Raw genomic sequence first — 20,288 nt, forward strand, 5'->3', positions numbered from 1 at the left:
ATTTGAAACAAATATAACTTATGGTGTGGTAATTCAATGTTTATATAAATAAACTGTTAAATTTAACGGTGTTACAAAAGGAAGAGTATAACTTGATACTCACCAGTATCCATCCTCGTCTTTGTAGCTTTGCTTTGTGTCCTCCGAAAACGTCACTTTGGGCCTCCTGGAATAAAATAAGACAATGTACTGAGAATTGAGTTAAGGATTATGAAATTCAAGCAATTTCTATAGGTATTAAAAACGTTATAAGTTTCTACTCACATCAGTAAAGAAAGGTCCCATAAAGTATACTATATATTAATAGGCGAGCATGTTTCTTGGAACCCTTTTTTCTCAGCTTGTGTGCATCACAGGGAAAATCTACGGATGCTGTTTGAAATATATTTTCCTGTAGATTTGCAGAATCCCTTTATTAACTAAAATAGGCTCAATAGTAATCACAAAAAAAAAGAATTTAAAATGTAAAAAAAATTACATGGGCCTTATAGGCTTCCATGATTGTGACGAAATAACAACAAATAAATTAACAATAAATTAAAGAAATTCCAATTTACATGTTTTATATACAGCATGGGGTGAAAATAGAGAAGACTGTACATTACATATTTTTGGTCGAGTTTTCGACCACTGGACCTCTAGTTCTGAGCTAGCCATTAACTAAATTTTACCAATATAGATTAGATTTGAAAAAAAGAATAGTTAGAAATCTAAATTTCATATTTACAGTAAATTTTGAAGTTAAATAAAAACAATTAAGAATATAGATTTTAAATTCACTTACAGCAAGCATGTTAAAGAATGCACAATAAAATTAACTAATTTCATTTAATAACTAATCTTACAATTACAAATTAGCCAAACGTTCTGTTATTACTTACATGGTAACACACAAATGACCAATGGCCTTATCTTTCGTGTTTTTCAATTACAATATTGAAAATTCCGACGAAAACCGGCCGGATCCAAACATGATCCAAATCACATCTGGTTGAAATAAATCTCATCATCATTTAACCAGAACTTGACGAATATCTACACAACACTGCAGAAACAAACACTAGTGTATGTGAATACTAATAAAGTATACTACCGAAATCAAGTCAAGTGACAAAATAATGTGTAATACTCAAAAGATATTCTGGCAAATAAGATAGAATGGAATTTTACTTATAGAATATTGCCTTCTTGTGAATGAGTCATATTGGATTTCTTTCTACGATTAATTTATTAATCTACCTAGATCGAACAATTCGTCAATATTGTGAATCAAAAGAGACGAGAAAACTACATTCGTTTTCAAAGTGAACTGAACCAATAAGAAACAGGCAATAAAAAGCCAAGATATAAAAAGTTTGACAATTCATATTGGAAAAAGAATTGTGATCAATTAAAACTCTTTCACAATGCAGTTAGTGGCGGTATTTTAAATTGCGAGTTTGAAACTCCAAACACGTGTATATGATAGGCAATCCAGCTTTGTGAAAACTTGTTAGCATTTATCGACCTAAAGGCACTACAATTGACTACTTCCCTTACCCTACTTACATTATTTTACATTTTGTTATACATTGAAAGTATTGGTATATCTATATTTATAAAAGAGGAACTATGTATATATGTATGTACCTTATGGAGTCCGAAACCGCTCGACAGATTGTAATGAAACTTTCAGGCATTGTTAAGCATTATTCAAGAATGGTTCGTGTGAAGTTTGGTGCAGATCCGTCAAAAGGGCACCACCCCAGAGGGTTTAAGGGGTCCAATGTCAGACTTTTTTAAATACAATGTTTAAAAATAAAAATAATTTAAAAGCAGATGTTTAATTTCACCAACTGTTTTGTGGGTTTGAATCAAAACATTCTGTATTAGTCATAATTTGAAATAGTGCCACAATGTTTCCACAGAATGCAGAACAGAAAATTATTTTACTTTTGGACGAGTCCAAATATATTAAAACCCAATCGCAGCAACCCTGTGCACTCAACAAAGTTTAAATTCTCCACTACTGCATTAAATATGTTAACATAAAAAGTAAAATCCTGTATCAAAGTATTATAAATAATAAAATATATGACAATGCCTTAATATTTTTATCTTTTTTTATACCCACACAATCTAACATAAATTAAGTGAATAATAATCGTGCGTGCTATCTCAGGTATTCAAAGGCCTCCCAATTTGTCATTAGGCCTAACCCACCACATCACTGTCATTGAAAGAAGGAACTCCAATACTTATAGTCGGGTAAATATAGGATATGACCTTACAAAAATTGCAAGAAAACGTTTTATGGTTTTATTTTGTAGAGTTGGGTTTGCAGAATGACATACTAAAAGTTGCCAAAAATCGGTGCACGAGAAAACCACTAAAATCACAATTTAAAATGGCGGCTTTTTTCAACATTGGACAAATTAAAAAAACATATTTCACATGTATTTGTTATGTACATTTTTCGAGATATTGACTTGGGACCACCGCCTGTATTTATTGAGTGGTTAGTACTTCATTTTGATAGGGAACATGTTTTTGGCCGCCATCTTGGATCCGCCATATTGGACATAGATATTTTTTTTCAATGTAATGATAGTGTTGTGACACATCATTACCAACTACATTTTTACACTGATTTCAATGCCGAAATCCGGTTTTAAATATCTTTATTCATTTAGAAGATATATACAAAAGAAAACTCTGCACCATACATTTCTTATGGACGTTTCGTAGTTTGATATTTTTTTTAATTATTTTTCTTATATCTCCAGTTCTTATTAACGCTTGTAGTTCGTTCTAGGCTTAAAATATTCAGTAATGTAAGGGCTTTCATTTGAGCTCTTGATCATTAAAATCAGACGAGTTAAAGACCTGCTACGAACCTCAGAACAATATTAAATTTAACTTTTTAGAAATATATTTTTATTAAAAGATTTATAACTCGGGTTGTTAATACGTCACCGAGTTCTTTCTGGTCTCAAATTACTCAGTAAATGTTTGGCTTTAATTTTATTGATCATTAAACAAAATCTGACAATTTTAAAATGAGCCATGGACCCTAATTTAACATTAGAATGTATTTATATTGAAATTTGTCTTTAGTTAAAGACGTATATTCCTAATTCTAAATAACTCCCAAAACTCTTTATAGTCTTAAATAATTCGCCAAAATATTGACTTTTATTTTAGCTATGGATTACTTTCCAGGAGTTATTAGGGTTTGGGATATATGTCCTTAACTAAAGACAAATTTCAAAATAAATACATTTTAATGTTAAATTATGGTCCATGGCTCATTTTAAAATTGTCAGATTTTGTTTAGTGATTAATAAAATCAAAGCTAAACATTCACTGAGTAATTTGAGACAAGAAAGAACTTGGTGACGTATTAACAACCCGAGTTATAAATATTTTAATAAAAATATATTTCTAAAAAGTTAAATTTAATACTGTTCTGAGGTTCGTAGCAGGTCTTTAACTCGTCTGATTTTAATGATCAAGAGCTCAAATGAAAGCCCTTACATTACTGAATATTTTAAGCCTAGAACGAACTACAAGCGTTAATAAGAACTGGAGATATAAGAAAAATAATTAAAAAAAATATCAAACTACGAAACGTCCATAAGAAATGTATGGTGCAGAGTTTTCTTTTGTATATATCTTCTAAATGAATAAATATATTTAAAAACGGATTTCGGCATTGAAATCAGTGTAAAAATGTAGTTGGTAATGATGTGTCACAACACTATCATTACATTGAAAAAAAATTATCTATGTCCAATATGGCGGATCCAAGATGGCGGCCAAAAACATGTTCCCTATCAAAATGAAGTACTAACCACTCAATAAATACAGGCGGTGGTCCCAAGTCAATATCTCGAAAAATGTGCATAGCAAATGCATGTGAAATATGTTTTTTTAATTTGTCCAATGTTGAAAAAAGCCGCCATTTTAAATTGTGATTTTAGTGGTTTTCTCGTGCACCGATTTTTGGCAACTTTTAGTATGTCATTCTGCAAACCCAACTCTACAAAATAAAACCATAAAACGTTTTCTTGCAATTTTTTTAACGGTCCCTATGTAAGTTTGTTTAGTTTGCCTGGACTATTATACTAATACTATTTATCGTAAAGAACATACAATTTAAAATAACAGTTAGCGCAGCAGCGAATTTCGAATAGAAAAAGATAGCGAACTCTGGTTTTCACAATTCTGTAACTTTTTGTAAAGACTTCAAAATAAGGTGCCATTTAAAGGGGGCTTGCATTTAACAAATTTTGTTGCCCCCAGTAGCGCCGGTAACTGCTAGTATTAATTAATTTGTCAAAAACTCCTTCAGTGTGTAGTCAAGAGAAGTTTGGACTCCCACAAATTAATTTTAAAGATTGTAAAGATTGTAAGATAATTTATCTCGAAACGCAATTTTAATTTGGACCTTACAAAACCAAGAAAGGTCTTGTAACTAGGTCAGCCATTGAAGTTTCAGCCATTGAAGTTACCGACCTCACTGCGGCGTTAAGAAGACGTGGGATTGACAAATTAATGGCAGGATTTCAACGATTAACCTATAAGAAGACAGGACGCATTTTATTGTCTGCACAGTACTGAAGTAACCTACAAACTACGGACTGTTTGGCCATACCATGTATTCGTATCACAGCAAGGCTTGGTGATTAAAAGTAAGGAATCGTCAAAAAAGTATCTAGTTATTAAAGTACTGAGTTATAAATTAATACGATTATCTGTAAAATTAAAGTTGCAAATTTTTTTGTTAATTGTAAGATAACTGCTTGGATATTTTAATATCTATACACTAAATTATAAAGTTTGGACTTAAATGTTTTATGACCACTTTAAACCTAAAGCAAAAGTCGTTGTGTACATGCATATCGATTTCGTATTAATCTCAAGGTTCTGAAGAATCAGTTTAATAATTTTTATCCTATGTATAAACCAGACAAAGAAATTACAATTTGGAAACTAAGAGGGTCTTTTAAGGGATCTACAAATTATAGTTACTACAGATGAAGCATCTAAGGAATATCCGATTAATCATATGATGGGATTATAAAACAAGATATAATGAGCAGTAGTTACATAAAACCAGCATTACTCTTTTTATATACTTTTTACCTACGACCGTTTTTCAAAGTAGCCATTTCAGTTCAGTTCTTAGAATTGAAAAGTAACAGCATTGTTTACTTTCATAACAGCATAGTTTTACTCATAACAACATGGGTAACGGACCAATGAGGTTCAAGGATTGAGAGAGAAGAAGTAAAATTGTAATGCTTCGAACCTCAACTAATCAGCTGTTCAGGTCAATTTAATTGTTGAGTTGTATAATTATTGTTTGGTACGTTTCGTTGCATCACTGTCAGTGGCAATGAGAGGTTATAAACGAAAACATAACCTCTCTTAGAAGAGTAATGAATAGTAATTTTTAGTAATTAAAACACTGTCGTAGGTATAGTAGAGTACGCAACTCGAGTAAACAGTCTTAACTCGATCGTTGCGTTAACTACTAACATCATCTCATTGATGTGTTCAAACTAAACTATACTGACCCAAAAAGTTGAAACCCCTGAGCATTCTAAACCCAATAATAAAATGAGATTCACCGGGTGCAAACCACGGACCAAAGCTCTGAAGCGCCCACGTTTGATCCCTCAGTGATGTCTCATTTAAATGCATAGCCACCCTCTCCTTAAAACACCCCTAGAGGGGAAAACTTTGAAATTATTTCCTCATAAAATTGTGTACATGTACATCAGCAATTATAATACAATATGTAGTTGATGATTTTTTACTGCGGCACTTAAAGATATTTTGTGTAAGTGTTAAAGAAATTAATATTAACTTTGAGTTTCAAACAATCTTTTTGAATCAATATCGTCGTGTTTAAAGCCAGTGTTCTAAGGTAATATGATATAGTCCCTTGGAAACCTCCCTTACTCTTTCCTCCCCTACAACTCCACCCCTCTTCCTACATAATGGATATTACTCTTTGGTATCGGTTACACAACATAAAACACAACTGACCTTGAAGATGCCTCACATTGTTGTCGTAGGTTTTATATAAAACTGTTACATTAATTACAAAATGTTAACTTATTTTCTGGGTTTAAAAATGCTATGTTAACTTAAAATGTTATATGTTCTCAGGCATTAAATTTTTCAGGGTTATTTAATGGTATCGAGATATTTTTATCTGAACAAATTATTTAAAGGGAATGAGCAATGTATATTTCTAAATAGGTTAACTAGTAGGCCTATATAGTCTAGCTTTATGAAATTTAGTTTCAACAGTATTTTTTTTGTCAATTTAAGCCTAGAGTAAAATCATCGTTTTACCAATACATGTAGACAAATTTAACAAATTTTAACTTATTTGTGTTTTGCTTATGTGTTTGCCCTGGTTGAATTTTTATACATATTCATTCATATACCAAGGGTTTAATATATATATTTTAAAGTTGAAATTTTATCTAAATAACAATCACACTCCTCTTAACTACTTAAATGAGAGATGTAATTTTCACAACTATATAAATGAACGTACATTTATTCACGGTATTAATTAATTAAATCACTTTAACTCACAAAAATTAATAAATAAACTTAATAAATTAATAAAAAACAAATATTAATTAAATTGATGATGTTACTTGATAACAAAGAAACTAAGATACCCCTACTTAATGAATCCCATTGTTTTATACAAGAATGAAAAATCCAAAAATACCACCATGATTAATATTAATGTGGTAAAAATGCAATAATGAATTATTTTGACAAGTATTATTTTGACTTTATTTTTTACTAACAATTTCCTTGCAAAAAAAAACATGCCATCGTCATGTAAGTTAGTAGACAAGCAAACATGTAAATATCAAATGTTTTTGTTCAAAAACCGCCAAAACACCTGAAAAATTGATTTTACAAGACGTGTTTTTCCGTGTTGGTAAGCAAACATGTTTACAGTTATATTCTTGATGAAAAACACGGAAAACTATTGAACAATTAACAATTGATATCAACAAGTTGTAAACCAGAATTATATAAAGAAATCACGAATGGTGTTAACTTCAGACGGTTAAGTCACTCACACTTCTTGCATATCTTTATCGTGACCTATTTTAAACATAACGTCTTTCAAAAATTAATTAAAATCACTAAATGAGTTATCTCATTGAATATCGATGCATTAAAGACGTATCCTAATACGAAAAACGGGATGGGGTGGATAGGTAAAGTTTATTACAGATATCAAAATTAATTACGATTTATACCGGTAATGTTGTTGTTTCATATGAAAATAAAATAAATATTTTACAACAATTGATTGGTACTTGACTGTACTATTTTTTAGAATTTCGTTAAGACGTTTACCAACGAAACATAACAATTGGTTAAAATGGGATCCTACTACTAGTAGTAATTTCCGGTACTTATTAGTATGTTAGTATTTTTTGGTCGATTCTCTTCCCTACTACACCCTGCTCTAATCATCTACATCAACAAGAACAGACTACATAATTGTTAACATAACAGTGTTTATATTTTCCTTGAAAATTAAATTTTACAGTCTCATCGAGATAAAACTATCACATCGGCAGTCGTCAAAACACTTTTTTTTCTAAATTCCCATTTATAAATCGATTTACAGTATTCACAAATAACCGTATATTGTCATCTTTTAGTATTTTGATAATGGTGAATTATAAATGGTGTAAGCTATTGAATAACAAGCGAAATACAATAATGACTTAACCTTAGGCTTACATAAATACCAATAAATTGACACAAAACCTAGTTTTAATTAATGGAACACCACAATAGTTATCTTTTCGCAACCGGATGGAACCGGACCCGGGTGTTTTATGCCACAGAGGCAACTGATAAGAGCTGTCTGATAATGAACTGTTTGTGTTTGTGTGGAGAAGTTGAGTCATCATGAATCACCTACTCTTTTATAGTTTTGTAACTTGACAATTTTTCACAAGTTTTTAAAATCAAGCTATTAGACAGAGTAGTTTTGAAAGTTGTTGATGCACAGTTGCCCTTGAATTTGTAATTCTAGGTTTAAAATTTATTAACGGTTCGTTCGATGTTTCCCTTCTAAAACCGTCAACACATCAATATGTTTCGTGTTGTAACTAACTGGTTGTCAACATAGGAACAAACAAACAACTACAACACCACAACATCAACCAGATGAAAGACAACATCGCAACAATACAGAATCTATATCGACCAACCTGACGTGGTATTTGAGTTTAGGAAAGATGGGGACAAGGAAAGTTAGGGACACGGAAAGTTAGGGCCAAATAGGGGTTCGACCGGGGGGGAGGGAGAGATTAGCTGAACGAGGCTCTGAAACGACTCTTTTAGAACGAATCGTTCTCCTGTTTCAGTTCACAGAGAGCTATAGTAACGGGATTGACTTCAAAATCATAATTTGAATATTTCCAAACAGTAAACCTAAAAATGTTAAAATCAGTCCAGTACTGATTGATCCAGGCCTAATCACCTAGGTTTGCTAGCTTTTTTTTGCCCATTTTGGGTAAGTTAAATATATATTTCAGAAAATATAAACGCATTCTATGCAATAATTTTGCAGTTAGTATTTGCGAAGTTTTATACATATTAGTTTTGCCAGCATATCTGTAAATATGCAAACCAACTACTGTTCTTAATATAAGAAGGTTTCAACTGACTACGATAAGATCCCCGTGCGTAAAACGGGCATACAGCTAGTACTCTAATTCGAGCTTTGTCTGTTTGTGTGTGTGTCTGTAATATCATAGACAAATAAATAGAATTAATATATTTCTCAATATTCAGCGAAAACATTTAGCTAAAGAAATATTTTTGTATATTGAAGCGTGGTTGTATGTCTAACGGTTACGAAGATAATTCAAAAAATTGTAAATTTATAAGTCCCATGTTATTCTTATGGAGAACACATAAACTGTTGTAGTTTGCTTGTTTATGGATATATTTTAATCAAGTTTTGCAATTTTGTTTATTTAATACCAAGCTATCAACATTTTGATTAAAAAAACACCCCCTCAATTTCTTCCCCGTAGCAGCAAACCTAAGTACTTACTAAAATTAATGTTAAATAAATAGGAAACAAATCTGACAAATTTGTATAATATTTTAGTAGAAATCAAGCCAGGTAAATGGAAATTAGCTTAGTCTGCAGGTTTGCTGCGGCGGGGATATTTTAATTTAGTTTCGCGCCTCGCGGCACTACCGGAGTGCACAGCGAAAGATATACGGTAAGTAAGAAGATTATTCCTATGCTTGGCGTTATAACTATAAGCCTACTATTGCCTTATGCAACAACATACCTTGCATGTTAGGCTGCCAACTGACTGAATTCGTTGTTACTCATGGTTTTGGCATAATCAATGTTTTAAATGTAGGCCTACTGTTCGATGTTTTTTCCCAAAATATCATTGTTGCTGGTTAAATTAATTTGATAGTTTCATCCTGAGATCATTAGTTCACCTTATTTAGATTAACAAGTTATTGTCAATTGACAAAAAATTGATCAAATTGTATTTCTTTTTTAAGACTCAGTACTATTGATTCACTCTGATTCGTATTCCTTTGACCCTTACGAGTTATTCTTGCCCGCGAGTCTGTGACATGAGTTAGTTATGTACCGATTGTACTGGTTACTGGTACTTTGAACCAATAATACTTTTTTTTCAGAAACCTGTACCGATAACGAACGTGTAAAATTTGTCACTAAATTAATTGTCCTGGAAGTGATTCCAAAACACGTCACTGATTGTAAATGACTTATAACTTAAAGATACAAGGGCAAGTTTTTAGGAAGAACACATTTCTAAACAGATCGGCATTTGTTTTTAGACGAAATATTATATCGTCACATTATTGGTATTTGGTAAGTGACGTTTGCAGTAAAGAATTGAAGAAAACGTGTCCAATATCATACAAATCAGTGTTTTGGATAATCAGTATATATCGACGTCAAAGGAATAAATTAGGCCTAAACTACCACCACTTTTAAGAATTCAGAAAAAATAGTTTTATCAACAGCTGATCCTTAGAGTTCCTCTTTTGCGATTGCCAGGTAAAACCAAAACAATATTTAGGTTGTAAATTGGAGGTCGATCACACTCTCGCAACTACACAAAAGTTTACTGACCCGAGTGACCTGACACCCCAATAACTGGCCTGTTCGAAAGGAAAATCTAAGAAATAGCAAATGAAGTCGATTCGGAGAAACGTGCAAGGGGATTAACGGGACATCGCTGTATTCTGTTCACTCATATTTCCTTTACCTTTCCAAGTACTGAATGTTTATGGGCTTGCTTGGATTAAACAATAGGTGGAATACTTTGTACCGTACATTTTACAACAGGTATTTCTTTAATCTTTCTCAGTAATAGCTAGTCACGGGTTGTTCCTGAATTATATTGTATTATTGTTCTAATACAAACGAGAGAAATTCGTCCATGTTCACGGTCGAATAACATAAATTGGAGGCTATAACATCCTCACGAAGTTGAAGCTACTGTTTTAGAAATATTCAAGTGCATTTTTTATTTAAAAAATTTATGCTTAAATAATCATTTACAACTCGGGTTTACTCCGTGATTAATAAAATAAGCCTACAAATACACTTCAATGTACTAAATCTGTTGTCCCTAAGCTCTACAAATAGTAACCATTCAAACAAGGTGAAAAATGTAAGGGGAGGTAGAACTAGATATAAATACAACAAGTCGTAGTTACAACTAGACCTAGGTACAATAACAATAGAGAACGAGTCGATTTAAAGAGTCGTTCTCAGAGCTTAGTCAGCCTCCGTTTGCCTCCCCCTCGGCTCAAAACCCGATTTGTCCCCAAGTTTCCGTGTCCCTAAGTTTCCTCGTCCCCATCTTTCCGGACACCGTGGTATTTGACACTATTCCGAACAAATAATTACCTCCTTGGTCGACTAACTCTTGCAATGTCTAGTATTAGAGTGAACTGCATGGAGTGAACTGTTAGTTAATCACGCCCATCGAAGTATATAACACAACTTGTGTTGTGTTGTGTTACAGTATATACTTCAATGACCATGCCTAACGCTACGACTTGCAATCGAATACTTCAATCCTAAAATTATATAATCCCTTGTTACTGAGTCCTAATTTTTTGAGCAGCAAAATTATGTTTTTTTTATGATTTACCATATCTACTATAATATAATTGTAGGAGGTTAATTGTTTCCAAATGAAATGTTGTCTCATCTCATTGGAGTAATAATGAAGTGGGCTTTAAACAAATAAACCGGAGTATTTGTGTCTCGTAGGAATTATAACCTAAACAATTATATATCCTCAGATTTTATAAAACAAATTCGTATAAAACAAGTTTTGTAAACGGTTTTTTCTACTCCTAAGATTATTTCAGTAGCATATTAGTACGAAAATAACAAACTGTAAGTTTGACTCATTATACAAAATATTGACTTAAACAATTATTTAAGAAGAAGTCAAACTTTCATTTCAAGGGCACGTGTTTCATTCTTGATAATAAATTAGAATATTTCTTCTAAAATGTTTAAGAGAAATATTAGTGAAACTTTGAGATCAATACAACATAGATTTGGTGTTTTTGAATTGACATACTATTGAAAAGTGCACAAACATTTAGCATCACCGATTTAATTTTGTTTTTATTTATAATTAAGTCAGCATTTTTAGTTTGAATATCAAACTGAAAAGACACTTAGCTAATTTTACTTGCATAAATGAAATGGCTCAAACTCAAAATTAGTAATCACGAGTCCCAAAAATTATAAAAATATATGTGGTTTCGATTTATTTGACAATCAACCACGGTGTGCACCAAATTCAATGGGCAACATTTATTAATTCCAAAAGCATATTTTCAGCTAAAAAAAATCTTTGTAATTTTTTTTTAAATTTAAACTCAAACGAACCAAAAGAGTATCACATAAAATTATTTCCATACAAATTTTACACCACTACTACTCCACAAACGCAACACTTTTTCGCAAAAAAAAAGTGTGGAAACAATGTGAAACTAATATAAAATAAAAAACCATAAACCTAACACGCAACAAACACTTACCTCTCACTGCCATCTTCATTTAGACCCATTGATTCACACAATCACAACACAATTAAAACTCGCACAGAAGGTAACGCTTCCAAAGTCGGCGTGATACTGACTGATAAGGAGGGCGGTTACTGATATCGCCAAGGACGCAGCTCCAGCCAAGGTCATTGACTTGGCCGGATACGTATTATATCCCCCTTGTCTATATTGGGCCGCTGAGCAACAGTTGCATAATCCAATAGAAGGGTCGGCGTCAAGATGCTCCTTTAGATATGACGATCTTCTAAGACGTTTTTAAGATTTTTACACGAATATTAGAACAGTAACGGTGTGTATCGTAAACATAAACAAATGACGTCACTGCATCAAATGTCTATACTCTATACTAGCCGTAACAGATGGTTTGAACGTTATTATTGACAGTTACATTCGAATATAAATAATACCTACACCGCAGCAAACCTCCAGACTAAGCCAATTTTAATTTACCTGGCTCGATTTCCTCTATAATACTCCCAAATTGTCAGTTTTTTAAATTAATTTTTACGAGTACTTAGGTTTGCTACTAAAGGGGTGATAGTGAGGATTATTTTTAATTGAAATGTTGATTGATTCTTGAATACTAAATTACTTATTTTTTAAGCTCTACAAAATGGTTTAGAAAGAAATTGCTAAATCTATGTTTTTAGTGTCGAAAATGGGAATACCCAATTCTTACCCCATAAAATCCCTTAGTCCGTTTCCTTAGTCTAATCATGGTGGTTCTCGAACTTGTTCGAATAAATGTTGGTTTACTCGTGCCAACCAAATTTCATCAAACGTATTTGCTCGAGTTATCGTGCTAACCCACACACCAGAGAGCACAGGATAGAAATTCTATTTTCGAAATTTTCTATTTTCTAAATTCTAATTTCTATTCAGTGCTCTTTGACACACACACATAAAATATATGGAACGATGGTGTTTTTGGCCTCTGGGGACCTCAAAACGAAAAGGTCCCGGGTCAGGGTCTTTACTATGAGACCTACAGTATTAGCTTATTCCATATATGGGAAATTCGCTAAAAACCTGTTTACTTTCAGGTCAGTGACATCGATTGTTTATGTTAATGATCCATACTGTTTCTCTTCATCCGTGGATTTTCAGTTAGGTTTACTCCTTGATATTTAATCAGTTATGCATGATTTTGGTATATAAGTTCTGAAATAATTAATAGTTCAAGTAATTAAACAAGTAATTAGTTATTAATTAGTAATTAGTAATTAGTTCAAGTAATTAGTTAAGTAATTCAACTGACAACTAATTACAAACTGACCACGTGAATCAAACAATTTTCACTGTATAGAGCATGACATTACGTTGAACAGAAGGCTGACAAGTCAATACACAAACAATAATTAAACTTATAAATTAAAACTATTACGAATATGTGAGTTAAAATTTGCAATTGTATTACCTACCTTCGCTACTTCTACTGTACCATTACATTTTGGTGACGAAATTTACTATGTTATGATACAATTTGATCAAGTATTACAGTTGGAATATGTTTCTTTGGGTGCAATTTCTTAACTGGGCTTCCCTAAAATAGATTCAAAATATCGATTAAAATCGATTTTATCATACCGATTGGAGAACTATCACAACAAGTTTGGTTTAGTAATAACGTTTAATAATCGAAATATCGATTGTTAATCGATATTTAAAATCGATATTTGGGTAGCCCAGTTAAGAAACTGCTACCGTTATTTTAAATCTAAACAAAAATTATTTGTGGTCAAAGTTATCCTAAACTATATTAATATGATACAACATTAGGTTTGGTGGTTCGATTCTCTCAGGGCCAGTCCTAAACCGAGATGCCTTTTACCACTGAGTCATAAATGAATGATGCTATTACAGTCTACGTTATATTGTTTCAAGACCAGTGTTTGCAGCATTGCCTTGCAAAAACGTAAAAAAATGCAAATGCCGCAGAGATAGGCACAAAACCAATAATTTACATCGAGATCACGATTATAATTCATAAATTAAACATACAGACTACAAATTGCAAAATCGGTCTTTATCATTAAACTCTTCCTCTCCCACTTGTCCAGAATTGCACTTCACTTTCTATTCTTAGACTAATTCGCAGGTCGTAAACCGTTTGCTAACCAACCAGCTGATTTAGGACCCGAAGGGGCGCGCGACTACCGCACTAGAACGGATACTCCAGTTGAAGTTTATTATTTAATGACAGGTTCTCTGAAGGTGTTGTCATAAGGCTCGTGTTTCCAAGGGCGAGCCAAGGTCATGGCTACAATCATCTGTGACCAGCGGCTGTAGATGACGTTTTGTCATCAGTTGTACTACTGAATGGTTGACATAAGAGGCTATCAGATTTTCTCAGAAAATGCCATAATTTGAAGCTGGACATGAGATCAAGATGGGTGATTATTTGAGATGGGTCGCAGCTTGGTGCACTTAAACCAAAGGGTGAGTGAAGGATGAGTGTAGAATGGGGAAATATAATGTAGCTTTGTTACTAAAATCAGCTGTTTCATTAGTCAGGACCAATAATAAGCCCAATAAATAATGACAGCTGGGTCCAGTTTTAAACCATTAAAAACTACTCTCTTCTCAGGATCGAACCGGTAGCTTTAAATTGTAAGGCGAGCGCTCCAACTCATCTTCCCAGCTATGAAAAGGTTTAAGACCAATTGTAAAGTCTCGTAATTTTCTGAACAATGTTCACAGGAAGTCAAATTAAGTTTGTAATTCGACATCTGTATGCTACTCGTATTTAAGATGACAATTTAATTCTACAGCCACGTTGTTAGTGCGTTGACATGTTCAATGTTGATGTCTCTTTCAACTGTGTTCAGCTGTTCTTTTAAAACGCAGATAGATTGATCTATGATGGGGTTTGTGTTAACGCTATGGAGATGATTTTGGTAGCACTATAATGTGAAAATAAAACATTTAGATCGATAGTGACAAATCGCAACTAGTGAATAAATATCAAATTGTATCCTATCCTGCAATATTTTATAAGTGCTTACATACTGCCGATCAATGTAAACACTGTTTCGGTAACTTTTGACTTTTTTTGTTTCAAACTTAAAAATGATGAAAGCATTTTGGTGGCTTCGGGAATTGGTCACAACTTACAAACGGTGGAATCGTGTCGTCTGCGTAAGATTGTTTTTGTTTTTTTTTAATTTGTTCTGTTAACTATGGTAAACATGATTGGCAATACCTGTCCAGCGATCCGAACTGCCTTGTCTATCTGATATTGAAAACACTCCGACATATTTAATTGCTACCAGAGGTGCCAAATTCATTGAAAACACGTGTAACTAAGTTGCGAAATTGTGCACATCAACAACCAAACACAATCGGACTACAGAGGTATATATTTAGCAAATGTTTCTTCTTTGGTTTACTAACCTCTCACAACAACACGTGCAGAGGTGCAGAGCACTTGGCTAACGTGAGAAATTAAGACCCAGGATATAAAATAGAAATGCAAATAAACTATTTGTCAACAACCTTCCCATTACATCTGCAAATATTGTAAATGAGAGATCATGCTCGTAAAAATGACGTTTTACGATAATATTAAATGTAGTTAATGAAAATCGTTTTCGGTTGGATCGAGTTCTTTCGTACATTTCACTTCAGTAGATGATTATTTATGACGTAAATCTCGAAAAATATATCTTACTTCGGATGAACATGAACATTTAAGTTAGCGTTCATAGGGAAGAAAGATTTACTACCTCCTTAGCTAATCTCAAGATGTATTTTTACAATGATTAGAAGATTTAGGATTTGTGTGCCTTTCTGATTTATATTCTTTATAGCTATGCAGCCAAAATACCGCTGATAAAGCCTTCGCTTGGATTTAGAATGATTTTAAAACTCCTTATATCAGAATTTTGAAAGGGCCTATTAGTCTTTAGGAAATTAGAAATATAAAATACTTGCATAGGAGTCTCTGTGTTTAACTGAGGTTATTATATTACATTGATTCTACTTAAACCTTGTATGCTATAAGCATTGTGATGTTAACTTATCAAAAGTGCTCAAATAATCACTGAAAATGCCATTTGGTACCAAGTTATTAATACTTCTCCAATATTTGAAAACAATATTTCTTTCTAGCTTTAGTGGAATTATAAGTTGCCAATGAGAATGAAAGACTACAAATCAGTGGTTTTGTCGAAAAATATATTTTTAGGAGTTAGGAGCGTTGAAAACGACCCATTGTTGTAATCTTAAGAATAACTTATGCAATGTCACAGAGACGCGTTGTTTAAAGTGTATACTTAATACAGTAATGTATTGTATTCTTTACAGTAACAAAATCTAGAGTAAACTTACCTACTGTGTATTGTGAATGCAGTTCAGCAAGACAAAATTGTTTACAAATAAATGTTGTATTAAAAACGTAGGCTATTCAGTACATTTGCATGTCGATTAATTATTAAAAAGTCATCAACTTCATTGTAAAACTACTCAGTAACAAAACCGAATTAATCTGATGTTTACACACAAATAGATCGACGCCCTGTGTAACTATAAGAATGAAATTTATTTCAAATTTCGTACAAGAATTCTAGAAAACGGGATATAATTTTTTTAGATCCATATTATTTTACGAAATTTTAAACTTACTTTGCTGGTTTATTAATTTCAAAGGTGCAAATCAAACTAAATTCATAGGAATTATTTAAAATTATGTGAACCAATTAGTTTCACAACTAATTAAAATAAGTTGTAAAATAAATAATCAAACTAAATCACTCACTCGTGCATTGGGAGTAGCTCGCTGAAGAAGCATCTCCTGGCATCCATAGCACAGCTGAGGCCCACTACTAATACAACTAGTCTAGGTACAGCTGTGTACTGCCGGCTGTCCTGCGACGTCACGTGGCCGGCGTAACTCCTACAAACCCTAACCCTGACAAGACAGTACTCCGACAAACTCTGACTCTGACGAGGTAGGACAAACTATAAGCCTGACATGGAAACGACAAACTCTAACCCTGACAAGATAGTACTCCTACAAATCCTACCCCTGACAAGGCAATACTCCGGCAAACTCTGACCCTGACGAGTTAGTCTCGAACAAACTATAAGCCTGACAAGACAGTACCGTACTCCAACAAATCCTACCCCTGACATGGCAGTACTCCTACAAATCCTACCCCTGACGAGTTAGTCTCCGACAAACTCTGGCCCTGACGAGGTAGTCTCGTACAAACTCTAATCCTCACAAGACAGTACTCCTGCAAATCCTACCCCTGACAAGGCAATACTCCGACAAACTCTGACCCTGGCGAGGTAGTCTCGAACAAACTATAAGCCTGACAAGGCAGTACTCCAACAAATCCTACCCCTGACATGGCAGTTTTACTCCTACAAATCCTACCCCTGACAAGGCAATACTCCTACAAATCCTACCCCTGACGAGGTAGTCTCCGACAAACTCTAACCCTGACAAGACAGTACTCTCCTACAAATCCTACCCCTGACATGACAGTACCTACTCAGACAAGACAAACCATAACCCCAACAATGCAGTTCTTCAGCAAAACCTAAGCCTAAAACGAATTGCTTCGACAACCACTGATTCCAAACTAGCATTTATTTGACAAAAATTGCTCCGACAAGGCATTGTTCCAAAAAACCCTAGAACCTAACCCCTACAAGACTTTGATAAGACGAATCCTAGTCCCAAAAATGCATTCCAAAAATGTCGTGTGCTCCTTACAAGATATTGTTACAAATATGAAACATCGCACTTTATAAAAAGAAAATGTTATAACCAATCAGACGAGGCCTACTGTATAAATCGATATTTCAAATACATGTTCGCTTGTATCCATATTTAGATTAGTTTTAATTACGAAGGTAAATACAACACATACTCGTTTTGCAAATTAGATGTAGAAATGGTAATTTATATGGGTTATAGCCTTTAGAGGGAGAACGTATGTGACAGTTTCTGTTACCGATTCTCCAGTAGTCTACTCTTATATATTTCTGGGAGTGCAACATAACTTAACTTTAACTTGTACTTGGAGAATCATATTTCTCTCGAATGTATAAGAATTAATTGTATTTTGACCACTTTTGTAATCAATCCTTAATTTATAGGTAGGGCCTACAAACAATCACATCCCCCTCACCCCCTGTACTTTGAAGGTACAACCAAGATAACTTAAAGTTGGTTCGCAGCTTACCTTTATTTGCATCTTTTCCCTTCGCGTGGTCGGCCAGTAGTTTATTTCAATGCTCCGTGTCATTCAAGTTCGTGTTTTATGGCGATTTTCTTCACCATGATGAACTCAAAAATTAGACACACTGTATATTTATGTAAACGTTATTAAACTTATGAAGTGTTTGCAAGATGAAACAGCTGTAGTTAAATACCTAGCTCCTTTCTTCGTTCGGTCATTACAGACAGCTCGTAGTTGAAACTTTACTTTGTATAGTATAATAGAATAGCTTATTGATTTTAGCTTCATAATGGCGAAATCCACCATAACCTCACAGTGTGTATCTTCAGTTGGCGGTTTTAAGGACGCCGCCGTTACTTTAACATTCATGTGTTGGCGCAAGCAATGAATATGAAGACTATGTATTCATTGGCACCGAACTACCAGTCATATTAATTGACACATTACAAGAGTACGAGTCCCGTGTAAGACTACAAACGAGTTGTGTAGTTTTCTATTACAGTTTCACAACATTGTATTCACTGGACCAAAGCCAACTGGCAGTTCCTAGGACTTGTGTCTTGATGCACATCATTTAGCATCAATAGTTATACGGTTAATTTAATCTACAAGTTATACCGTCACTTGTTGCTGCTATGTTTTGTATTTTTATGTAACTAAAGCGCCAAAATTGACACTTTTCCACTTTAAAGAAATGTTTGATCGCCTGTGGCACTTTCATAAGAGTTTTACGACTGCAGTAGGCCTAAATATTACTGCCATTACCGAATTCCAATACTGGTACAGAAAGTGGCAGTTTTCGGTGTGCGCTCAACACAAAATTCCACGTGCGAGGCGAAGCCGAGCGTGTGAGGGTTATTTTCACGTACAAACCGAAGATGGGATTAATTGGAGCAAGTGCTGCGAAATCACTTCCTGTAGACTAAGACTACAAGTTATAAACGATACTTTCCATCACAACAAAAAATACTCCTTTACAGAATAACATACTTCAGTAGAATAGAAACTATTATAGGGTACATATTTTCTAATAACATTATTTCATCATACAAATAAAACCAAAAAGGTTATAGCATACCTGCATAACAACGTAAAAGTCAGACGTTCATGTCCAAGGTTATGTTCATTTTGCAGTTAACATGCAGTACAAGCTAAACGCAGCAAACTGGCTTATACAATACATTATTCTGTTCACATTTGTATTGTTATACAGCTGATTTCAATAATAGAAACTAACTGTAAAAAACACCAACGCACGTACTACGTATTGACCAAATGAAGAACTGATTGAGTTGAGAGCAAGAAAAAGTAATTTAGGGGAAATCAGCTGATAGTATTGCTTGCTCAAAATTGAGCTTGGGAAACAATAACTTGGTATCAGGTTTTATCAAAAAATAGCTACTTTCAGTACTATACGGAGGGATGAAAAATATTTGTCTGATAGTATTAAAATTGTTTTCATTTTGCTAACCACACGCAACAAGGGGATAACAGTCCATACTTACGCTGGGATTGTTTTTTATGCTTACTGTATCTATGCCTACGGTGAGCGAGGCTCTTTAGTCCTCGAGGTCCTGGGTTCAAATCCAGCCAATCACAAGAAGATTTAATCAAAGTGATAATGCCACTACTTTAGCTCTACCCTCAAGTAATATGAAAAACAATCCCGTGCTTGAGCTTAGAGTCCTAGGATGGGTGGGGCAACTGTATCATGTTTTAGGTTTATTTTTTTTCTATGCTCCCCACAATTGCATGGCTTTTTGATGTGTGTATTACCATAGATTAAACATACTCCCTTGGTATTACAATAATCACTTTCACAAGTAAGTAGTGTATAGGAGTAGGTTTAAAGAAGCATTCTTATGGCTATTTCAAGCAACTACGTGTCCAACGTGATTAGTATAAATTTTGACTAAAGCAAATATAACTCTTTTACTTACCAGATTTACAGAG

The 20,288-nt window shown here is 33.5% G+C and overlaps 1 protein-coding gene across 6 annotated transcripts in view; it reads right to left on the reverse strand.

Moving 5' to 3' along the window:
- The window catches only part of LOC129001267 (sodium bicarbonate cotransporter 3-like), a 122,346-nt gene extending 105,388 nt beyond the window's left edge, over positions 1-16,958 (reverse strand). For 5 of the 6 annotated variants that reach the window (XM_054428505.1, XM_054428507.1, XM_054428504.1 and 2 more), the window contains exons 1-2: positions 16,901-16,958; positions 104-166 (exon numbers count right to left, since the gene is read on the reverse strand). In XM_054428505.1, the coding sequence (XP_054284480.1) occupies positions 104-166; positions 16,901-16,947 (110 nt within the window). In that variant the 5' untranslated portion in view covers positions 16,948-16,958. Of the gene's footprint in view, positions 1-103; positions 167-12,117; positions 12,181-16,900 lie in introns of those variants that run through there. The other variant, XM_054428503.1, reaches the window with a different exon arrangement.
- Positions 16,959-20,288: the final 3,330 nt, after the last annotated feature.

Source organism: Macrosteles quadrilineatus, unplaced genomic scaffold (genome assembly GCF_028750875.1).
Source record: "Macrosteles quadrilineatus isolate MER2022 unplaced genomic scaffold, UCM_ALF_1.0 Scaffold_8__2_contigs__length_117827958, whole genome shotgun sequence".
NCBI lineage: Eukaryota > Metazoa > Arthropoda > Insecta > Hemiptera > Cicadellidae > Macrosteles > Macrosteles quadrilineatus.